The sequence below is a fragment of the Platichthys flesus genome, chromosome 11, assembly GCF_949316205.1.
Source record: "Platichthys flesus chromosome 11, fPlaFle2.1, whole genome shotgun sequence".
NCBI lineage: Eukaryota > Metazoa > Chordata > Actinopteri > Pleuronectiformes > Pleuronectidae > Platichthys > Platichthys flesus.
Window position 1 is genome coordinate 19697579 of NC_084955.1, and position 11081 is coordinate 19708659.

At 46.6% G+C, this 11081-nt stretch overlaps 1 protein-coding gene across 1 annotated transcript; it reads right to left on the bottom strand.

Annotated features, from left to right (window-relative positions):
- Positions 1–1535: 1535 nt before the first annotated feature.
- On the bottom strand, positions 1536–10826 carry si:ch211-79k12.1 (uncharacterized protein LOC568891 homolog). Its single transcript, XM_062398830.1, has 7 exons — positions 10672–10826; positions 9739–9860; positions 8803–9001; positions 7682–7827; positions 5610–5754; positions 3190–3334; positions 1536–2149 (listed from the first exon to the last, which is right to left on the bottom strand). Exons 1-7 carry the CDS (start codon positions 10721–10723, stop codon positions 2062–2064), a joined length of 897 nt encoding a protein of 298 aa, XP_062254814.1. The 5' UTR covers positions 10724–10826; the 3' UTR covers positions 1536–2061.
- Between the last annotated feature and the right edge of the window lie 255 nt (positions 10827–11081).

Sequence of the window (11081 nt, forward strand, 5' to 3'; positions counted from 1 at the left end):
AAACTTTACCACTTCAGTTTCCTGCCTCTGACACAGCATGTGCAAGATAAACATACAGAGGCAAGTAGCCATGAGGAGAACAGCAGCAGGCGATGGCGAACGCCTGAGAACGTCTGGCACTCGAGGGCATTACTCAACCAGGTGTCATGTTTGGTATAAGTCACCTCTCCATGTTGGTTCTGCACGCCGAGGGGTCGACTCGGGCCCCCCCGACAGGACCTGGCAGAGCGCGGCGGCTGCTCTGTATTCTGCGCGCGGCTCCTGCACCGCCCTGAGCTGTTGCCCGGTGGTTTATCCGCGAGGCACTGTCAAGGTCAAGATGTCACCGTAAACTACACCTCTCCCCCCCCCCCCCCCTCTCGACCAGAGCCCGGCACCTCAGGGACGTCTCCGCTGTGTGAAATTCCCCGATACATAATCTTGTCTTTTCAGCCCAACCGAATGAAGCCCCCGGACCAGAGCCCACTGGGGAGCGCGGGCGCTTTTCACTCATGACTGACTCAAAGGCCAAAACAAAATGGTGCTCGCTGGCATTTCGCATGCAGCCGGGCATTTTAAATTTACAACATTGTGTTTGTTTCCCTTCAAAGCGTGACTGTTTTTGCTTATTCTATTTCTATTCTGGTCATAGTCTCCCTCTCCATTTGCTGTCTTCCCGGGATTGACCCCGAATGCACAAAGCGAGCAGAAGTTTGGAGAGTTGCACAAGAAAATTGGAGGAGTCTGTAAAATGCCCCACGAGGGACGGCTGCAGCAGAGGCCTAACCCAAACAGGGGGCTTGAATAATCAGTTTAATAACATTATCCTGGCTGTGCTCCGTGGCGCATGCACCCGGTAATGGAGTGTCGGTGTTGAACAGCCACTTCGCCCGTTATTAACGATGGCCTACGGTCAACCACACACCGATAATAAAACCACGTTAAACCCCAACATAACTTCAACAGACAAGCATAATGAAATCCTCGGCATTATGAGCACAGTTATGGTAATCAGTGATGGTGCTGTGTGGCGCTGGTGTCGAGGGTTACAAGGCAACAGAGGAGAAAATTAAAAAAGATGAAGTTGTAGGCTATGAGGGGGGGGGGGGGGGGGGGGGATCGGAAAACAGACTCAATCTAGTCCGGTAACAAAAGAGCTAGCGGGGGGTGGGGGGGAGGGGGGGGGGTAACCATGTCCCACAATGAAGGGACAAGGCTTCAAGGTTACCTGACTTTGCAATTATTCTCGTTTTGTGTAATCGTGTGAGACTTTAGGTCATGTGCTTTTCTTTGTGAGCTGAACTGACTGAGAAGGTGCTTATAGGCGAATGGGAAGCGGGGGGGGGGGGGGGGGGGACTCAAGGGACACTGAGTTCAAGACATTGCTTCGGTGTGTGGTCCGACACACTGAAGGGGGAAGGTTGGTAAACAAGCTGATGCAAGACGGAGATACACAAGAAGAAGATGTGCGTGTGCGGCTCTCGCCACGTCGTCGATACACCGCACTCTCTTTTTATCTGTGAGGTGGGAATAAAATCAATGACACTCAGAGGAGGGACATCTAAGAGCCATTTAATACAAGAAGAAATACAAAGTACAGTGAATTAAATGGTGAAGTGCAATGTGCTTGGGAGCTGCAACGGCACAGCGATCATAAAGACATTTTCACAGATTCTTTGAGCTGGTTGAAAAACAGGGAATAAAAAATCAACAAAATAAAAGCTTGCCCCGTCACCCGATTGGTTTATTGGTAATACGCAGCTCAGCAATTAAGTTTGCAACAGAAAGGAGAGGATTGTACGTCGAGTCCTTTTTTCCACGCTGCGGAATAAGTGAAGAGAAAATTGCCCACCTTTGTGTTCCTGATGTATAACGGCATACGCCCACAAGCAAAGCACCCAGCTTGTTGCTCACTTTGATTTTCACCCTACAGTTCTCTTAAACCTATACCATCTCCTCCTTCTTTCAGTATACCTTCTGTGCCATCCCTCATTTCTGGGCCACCCACTCCATCTTCCTTGCCTCTCGCTCTATCTCCCCCCCCCCCCCCGATCTGCCCCATCCTTCCACCTGCCTGTGCAGTCACACCAGGGGCTGTTTGTCTCCGCAGGCAGAGGGCAGGGACTCCGAGCTGCCTCGGTAGATGGGCTTCTTCTGGGAGTGGTCGTCGCTGAGGAGAGGGGGAGAGAAGAAGGAAAGACAGAGGAGCATGATTACCAGTATATCGACCTCCCAGTAGGCACTCGAAAAGCATAAGTGAGGAAATTATAGACTAGAACTGAGCGAGGGGAGCCACAGCTGGCCGTTGATATGAAAGTCCATTTGTCTCCATTTCGCTCTCTGTCCCTCGTTGGACATACCATGCTCGTAAACTCACGGTGGCACATGCTCAGCCACGTTTGTGAGGATTAAACCTTTTACTCGCTACGCAACCACAACGACACGCAAATCACAGATGAAGCATTCGCTAATATGGAACTTATGGAAATTCTGTCTTTTTAAAATGCTTTTTTTCAGCCCCTGTGGAAAGAAGTAAATGAGCGAAGCTGCACGGGGGTCAGGTGTAAATGAACATGCTGTCAACATGCTGGTTTAATGGGACTTCCACTAATGTTCCTATCATTGCTGTGGTTCACAGAGGTAAATCCATGATATCATCTCAGGCTTTTCATAAGCAGAGAAGTGTGTGGAGGGAGCGTGAGCGAGATCAAGGACTGCAGGTCGAGTAGGTCGGAGCTGCAGAGGCAAACTCAGATATAGTGTGGATAACACGATTCTAAAATACATGAAAAGCACACAGGCACAAGAATGCACATTCTCAGAGAGGTCTTTCGGAGTAACCTTTTGGCAAAGCACATGCACAGAATTCAAAGTATTTACCATGGTACCACAGTATCTGAATTGGCCGTGGTTGTATCACAAGACAGGTTGAAAAAATGCGGAATTATTCATATCTGTTATATAAATTTGACTTTAGCAGGAGACACTGAGACTGAGTTAGGGAAAATAGGAAGCTTCATAAAGCAGTGTATAGAAATCAAACAAACACACACACACACACACACACACACACACACACACACACACACACACGCACGTAATCCATCAGATTGTGAACATGATTTAAGACGGGCATCGGCGGCAAAGAGCAGAGGGATTGTTTATGATGACAGAGGAGCAGACACAAACACACAGACAGTCTTTGCTTACATCGGTCCCTTGCTGGTCTTGGTCTGCTTGGCCCTGCGGCACAGGAACACGCTCACAGAGAGGACGAACACCAGCAGAGCCACAGCCGCCGCCGAGGTCATCAGAATGAGACGGCCATTACTGGACTCGTACCAGGGGGCATCCTCTGTGGGACGGATCAGTCGGACATGAAGGGAAACATGCATCACATGGAATCACAAATCAGCTAAACTGTGATCTTCCTGCCTCCGGGCGAGGATCTAACGGAGTCTGCTGTTTGTTAGTGTGGGACGGGGACGTGTGTGTCAGATGATCCTCAAGAAGTCTACCTGTGATTAATATTTACCAATATTTGAAAAAGTAAATCTAGTGGACTTTAATTTCTGAAACTGTTCCTTTAAGCGCTGGAAAAAGTAAATATTGAAAATTTGAGGTTATGACAATCCGAAGCAGTAACACAATGCAGTGTCTGCTGTTTGTTTGTGTAGGACGGGGGATTGTGTGTCAGAACTTCAGACTTTTATAGAGTTCTACACGCAGGCACTGATTCTCAAGAAGTCTACCAGTGATTCATATTTTAAAAAATTCAGAATATGTAATTCATGTGCAGGAATTTTTGCATTTCCAAATATTTGAAAAAGTAAATCTAGGGGACTCCTACTTTCTGAAACTGTTACTTTGAACGCTGGAAAAAGTAAACATTGAATATTTGAGGTTATGACAGTCCGAAGTAGCAACACACACACACACACAGACACAAACACAGACACAATGCAGTGTCTGTTCAGTAACTCCTTATGTGAAGAGGATTTCTTGGCAGCTGGAGTCACACGCGGGTCAGCACCAGGAATCTTTGCACCGCTACTGTAAGGGCAACTTCGAGGCCACAGCGGTGACGTGAGGCCTTCGCTCAACGCACCTCCGAGGTTGAGCAAACATTTATCACAGCGTCGAGAAATTATTACCTTTTTAATTAGTGCATGTGCTTCAGGAGAGATGCTGGAGACAGCGAGGAGCACAGTGACCAACGAGTCGATTGCTGCAGCAATAAGATAACTGTGACATAATAAATAACGTGCATTGGCTTAATTGGGTTTTTAGAGGTTGTGTAATGTCGGTGATTGGAATCACGAGGCCTGTGAATCCTTACAGGGTGAGAGGGGGATGTTTAAAAACTGCAGTGCATTAACACACGGTGCAGGCGTCTCGCAGGTCAGTGGTAAAGATGAGGAAGATAGATGACGTGCTGTAAATTGGATTAGTTACAACGTTGTAATGAAATTAGTCCTCCGCTTGAACACAATATTCATGTTTCAGGAGAAACGAGAGCGATGAGTCCGTCGGCTCAGACGAAGACAAAGTGTCGCTCTGCAGATTATCCATCTGCAAGAGCTGACAGACGACCAGACCTCCAATCAACTGACTGTCCGTCGCCTGTCGCCTGTAATTATCATGTACTGCAAAGTACTGTACACGCTCTGACCATTTTATATTGATCTCATGGTTAAATGATAAATGGACTGTTTGTAAATATCACTCACAGTGATATATGAATACAATACACAGCAAGTCACATTAACACATTCAAGCACATGCTTCTGTACACATCGTTTTTTCTGTCACACACTGTCGGCACAGCTATTAAAGGTAATTTTAGGTTCAGTATTTTGACCAAGGAAACTACCATGCAGACTTGAGGAGCCGGGCATCAAACCACCGACCTACCCGTTAGTGGACAACCCAGTGTCTACCCCCTGAGCCTCAGTCAGCCGACGCCGTGTGGAGCATCTGAATCACTTCAGAACAAATATGATGAAATAAACGGGATAAAAGGAAAGAAAATGAATAAATAAAACAATTTGCTGCTCACGGAATTCACTTCCTGAGTCTCTTTACTCTGTTCTATATGGTGCATTTCTGTCTGTTTGTAAGTAGAGAAGAACAAATCAAAGGTCAGGTAGAATATTGTTTTGTGTGGTAGCTTGATCCTCTCATCCTTTAAAGTTACTGCTGCTGTCCTTTGACATTTGAGAGGTAATTTCATTTGGGGACTTTCCGTCACCTTTTCGGTGTGAGGTGTTTTCTTAAATGTCGTCACCTCTCTTTGTCGGAGCATCGCGGCCCTCTTCCTATTTTTGCAGAATTTCTGTGGAAGATAAATTGAACCTCAACCCTGCACGACTTCCTTAAAGAGATTTTAGGCATTAGAGATAAATCACGACATCCTGATGACGCGAGTGCACCCAAACACCTGACCACTCTGTTCACATTTGAGAAGTTGATTTAAGAGGAAACAGAACCGGTTTGTTTTGACGCTTACAGATAAATTTCCCCGCAGTTACAAGGAACTGACCAACCCTGTTTTTAGAACAGGGAAGTGAAGAAAAAAAAGCTGTGAACAAAGAAAGTCCTTGTCCGAGTAGATGAAGTGTTTTTCTTACCCGGCAGAACGGTGATTCTGACTGAGCGTTTCTTGCTGAGTGATTCCACAGCACGGTTTTGAGCCATGCAGGTGTACTCTCCGTCATCCTCCGCGCTCACCTTCTTCAGTGTGAGCGTTGAGGACGGCAGGATCCAGTCGCTACCCTGAGATGAAAAGACATGGGAGCGTGTGAGAGGGTGAAAGGAACCAAAAAAAAGAATGAGGGCAGTGAGGAGAAGCGATATTTTATTGGTGGGATTGTTTGCAGGCTGTTGAAAGAAAACAGTAGAGATTGAAAGAGAGAATAGGAGAGATTGAGACTAAACAAAGCTTCTTGATATAAGAGAAAGTGAAAGTGTAAAGTTGTGGAAAGAAAGCGAAAGAACGAAAGCAAAGCAAACACGATATGGAGACATGGACTTCAGGAATGTCAATAGTCATGAGAGGGAGTCCGGGCAGAAACCTCTCCTGGTGTGTGGCCTTCTGCAAAGTCCTGAGGGAAGTGTATTTACCTGGGCTGTAATCCCAATGAATCACACATCGACACAAGTCAACAACACGGATAACACCTTCATCCGCAAAGAATGATGCCGCGACTACACAATGTTAACACAACGCGTAATGAGATGGCGAGGGAGCGGGAGGAATTGTTGACACGAAAATAGCAGCACTATTATGAGGCAGAGCCCAACATGGGAGGAAACAAATAATAGGCCAAACACGAGGATTGGAAAACAAATGAACGTGGAGAGGGGGGGGAGGGGGGGTGAAGAAAAAAAAAAAGACATTACACCATGCAAATGATTTGGCTCCTGAGAGCTGCAGCTCCTGCCAAGAAAGTCTATTTCAATTGGAATGGATCTGAATTAAGAGGATTTCCCATAAAGACCAGGTCTGGCCAAAGCAGCATTTTGTATGCAAATCCACTGGCTCCCAAAGCAGTGGCCTGCGTCTGTCCTGCTGTCATTACCAGGGGCCAATGTGTCCATGGTGGCTGTCTGTCAAAGTGGGCCATTCTGATGCCACTTCCTGCACAATACCCAACATACAGGCAGCGTACACACACACACACACACACACTTCCCATCAAACGTTCCATCTCATCTCATCTCATCATGTCCGTGAACCTGTCCTTCCTCTTTTCCAAAGGTCATGTGACTTATGTAAATAAAGCAGGAAACCATCAACAGGTGGATCACGATCGACGGTGCGGTAACTGATTCCAGGTGATGAAGCTGTCACTCACGCGTGTTATTCTTCATCGAAATGTCAGAGCTGTATACACAACAAACGACAAAAACACGACAACACGTCTTCGCGTGGAGGACTAACGGTATCGGCCGTATGAAATATCCACTGTCTTGGATTTGCATCGGTAAGCCCCTTTAAAATTCAGGATTGGCTGTGACCATTTAACGAATATATTAACCCCAAACCCAGAATCAATCAAGAACAGGAAACTGAGTCATTGTCTTCTCCCGTTCCCCAGATATATCCTCACAGCTTCATTTCACCTGTAAGCTGCCAGTGGTGATGTGGATGACACCTGGAGAAGTGCAATACCCCATTGTCATCACCAGGGCACTCATCTCCACTCAGCTCTCGTTCTACATGCCTGTTGTCACAATAGCATTTTACACCGAGATGTCTTAATTTCCCCCGGGCGTGAAGTTTCTCCGCTCCGCGTCGAGACCAGTTGAATAATTCAATGTCGGTAAACCAAACACTAAAACAATCATTAGGAATCTCTCCACATAATTGTTTTCAGGTTGACTGGCTCTTGTCTAGACCTCATTAAACTATTAATCCTCTGTAAGTGGGCGAGCTGCAGTCCCCCTCCGGTGAGAGGTAGGGCGCATAAGCCAACCGGTCACTTAAATACGGAGCACTTTGGACGGGGATGGAGAGGCAGGGGCGAACGAGTGGCTTGTGTGTTTAGAGGAGGAGAGAGACGGAGCCGAGAGGGACCTGGAGAGACTGGAGGAGGAAATAAAGAGGTCACATCGAAGACGGGGGAGGGAGACAGAATGACATGTATCCAAAAGCATAATGAGGACACTGCCACTGTGCACATTCCCGAGGCTGCCTCACCTTCTTGTGCCAGAAGTAGCTAAGCTCCTCCGAGGAGCTGGCAGAGCACTTGAGCACCACGTCATCCCTGGGCTGCACCTTCAGGTCCTTCGGGATACCCAGGTAGCGGGTGTAGCCCTCCCTGGTCAGTGACAGATCCCCCATGTCTGAAACAAAGAGGAGGAGGAGGAGGAGGAAGAAAGTCAGATGAAGCTACGTCTGGGGTGTGCGCTATGTTTGCTGTGCTAGCAGCAGGTAAAGGCTTACATCATTTAAGCCTACACCCCCCCCCCCCACCCAGTGGTGCAGAGTGTTCGAGGCGATCGATATTAACGATAATAGGCTTCATCTTATCGAAGTCTTTAGAGAGGCAGTGTTGTGAATAATAGCTCCTTTTCTCTTCCATCTCAATAAATGGCCCACGTCCATCCAGCTCCCGGCTTCTCTCCTCCACCGTCTCCTTCAGGCCTTTTGTCCGTTCTCATCTTTGCCTCTTATTGATCCCCCCCCCCATCCCCCCATGAGTCCAAGGGATTCTATCAAACTGCATTACGATTTGTCGATTTGATGACCACCGAGGAGATAGAGGACGCTGATAATATGACCAGCTATGGAACGGATGGTATTCCGTGCTATCGGGTATCCCGCCTGGTCGGTATCATAACTAGGGCAGCGTTAGCATCGGACCTGCGCCGCTGTTTTGTTGTGCGGCTGCATTGCATTGATATTTCTCATGTTGGTAATTATTTATGTGTTTTTCTGTCTCGCACTGTGAGGAAAGTTGTGTCCACGGTGTTTGAAAGATTGATCTATACTTCCTGCTGCTTGGAAATAAGGATTCAGAGTTTCTCTCCGGGTTTACAGATGGATCTTCAGGTCCCCTCCATGTCAGTATTCCCAGCTATACCTTATCGGAAGGTGAAACTTTATCTCATTTGCACTGCCACACACCGTATTTGTGCAAGTTATTATCATATCCCTGCAGAAATCTCTTTGACCTTTGCGGAACACGGACATGAAAAAGAACCAAGGTTTCTCAATTTGGCAACAGGGAGGCACAAAGTCACAGAGTCATTGTTTCACAGAGTTTCAGTTCCCACACAGGGCTCCCACTCGTATCAACCCCGGCCCGAGACACTCACAATGCACTTTGAAGGCCAGCGGCTCGGAGGAGTTGTCTGGCGCGGTCACATTCTCAGCCTCGGACACGCAGCGATAAGGCCCCTGAAAGTAACTCCCTGCGTGGGGGATAGTCAGGAGCAGGCTGTCAGCTGTCAGCTCGGTCTCCATCGAGTAGAAGCACCAGGAGCGCTCGTAGATCTGATGCCAGCTCTGCAAATACTGGTGGAGAGAGAGAACGAGAACAAAAGGGACACAGAGAAAAGAGGCACTTTCATTTATCTTGTCATATTGTGTTGGCTGTTCCACTGGGATGATAAGAAAGTGACGCATTCAAGGGAGTTAAGGTCAAAACACAAGGAGAAAAACAACATTGATCACTGTTGTGGAAGATGCCTGTTGGTCTGTTTAACTGCATTATCTGAGATTCAGGTGTTATTCAAAAGTGACATAATCACGTCGCATTATTGCAACGGAGATTTTCATGGATTGCATTTCATCTATTACAGTTTTCATAAATTCCCGACTGTGCTAAACCCCACAGCAGACAGCTGCATGATGGGATATTTACATAAAGCAGCTTCCACATCCAGGAGCAGGCAATGCAAATGAGTTAAGGCTGTAAAGGCTGGGTAAAGTATCACACTGCATTTCAAAAAACAGCATAATAAAATGATTAATCTATGCTCTTGTCTAATAAAACCTCAAACAATAACAATAAAGTTGTCAGGCAGGAAATATGATAGCTTTTTGCTTCTTTCTTTTAGCCGGACGACTTAAACCGCTTAAGTAGACTGATCTACCCCCCCAGCGTTTTGAATATGGATAAATGATGTTATACATCATTTGACATTGGAGGAAATCAGACACGCTACATGGGGGTGTGCTCAGAAATTCTATGCTTCATGGCAACTAATGTAGGAGTCAACAAGGCGCAGGGATACATTGTCTTTGCTCACCTTGGAGAAGACCTCAAAGCGGACCTGGCTGATGTTGAGCTCAGAGTCTGAGTAGCGACACTCCAGCGTCACCCTGTCTCCCTCCAGAACCAGTTGGGTCGGCCCTTTAATGAGCAGAGTGGCTGCGTGTGGACAGAAGAGATGACAGGAGTTATTGATTGCAACATGAATAGATTTGCGGGGAGGTGGCCTCAGGGAGGGGGGGGGGGGCTCGGGTGGCGTGTTGACCAGCTCTGGGGGAATCTAACTGCCGCTCTGCGTAAAAACTTTGAGAAACAACCTCTCCCTTTTCCTGTCGTTTGTTTCAGGCTCCCGCTGGAAAACTGCCAATGCACTCTCAATGTCACCAGGGCCACGTGACCAGCCGCAGCAGGTTCTTCCACTTTGAGCAAACAAGTGACGACGGAGCCAATCTGCCTTTCACCTCAGGGAGGATTTACGGCACAATGAAAACACTTCACACAGTGTTTACAGATATGGTAACGGAACATGGGGGTTGGACAATATATAAAAACACTTAGTTGTTTATCGTGTCAGTTACAAGATCATTCAACCACGATTTCCCGTTTTCGTCTGAGACTTGAAACCACTGGGGGATTTCCGGCAGCGTTACAGAAGAATTTGTGTTTCCTCTAGAGGACAAACAAGCTCAGACACGCACAAACAAACACACAAGCACACAAACACACACGTATAAATAGATATACACACAAACACACACATTTGTATAGATGTACACACAAATACACATATATATAGATATATACAAACACACACACACATCTAATTAATAAACATGAAATAGCAATTGTTTGAATATCATTTTGAAAAAAAGAAGCAGATTAGAAGACCAAACCAATAGCCCATAACAATACAACTCCACTCTCAGATGAAACTGTTCAACGGCACACAAGGGAAAAAAAGCATATTTACCATAACTGCCGTGGATCAGGACGACCACTGCAGCAACAAGAAGTACTTTCATGGCTGTGGAAAAGGCTCTCCAGTGTCAGACAAACAGTGTGCAGTGCTACGCAGTGTCTAATCAGAAATGAAAGTTTGCTCACTATTTATCTCTGAGGCAGTGGAGGAGTGGCTTTCATTTCTTTGTTTGGCAGGAAGTGGATTCAAGTTCTCAAAGCAAAAGAAAAGAAAAAGAAAAAACAATCCATGCAAATCGTCGCACAGCCGAGAATAAGTGGCTCAATAAGCCGTATTATGTGTCTGTGGTCTTGACTTGTATTTGCTCATGAGATTTCACACCTGTATATTATCTATGTGAACAGCAAATGGGGGAAGAAAACCTGCTCCAATAATCAAATCCACTCCCAGCACGTCACTTG

Excerpts from the sequence above, each read along its gene's own strand:
- si:ch211-79k12.1 (XM_062398830.1), bottom strand. The coding sequence starts at position 10,723 with ATGAAAGTACTTCTTGTTGCTGCAGTGGTCGTCCTGATCCACGGCAGT. Across the intron at positions 9,861-10,671 it reads CCTGATCCACGGCAGTTATG|CCACTCTGCTCATTAAAGGG; the intron begins GTAAATATGCTT and ends GTCCACACGCAG. Across the intron at positions 7,828-8,802 it reads GCTGGCCTTCAAAGTGCATT|ACATGGGGGATCTGTCACTG; the intron begins GTGAGTGTCTCG and ends TCTTTGTTTCAG.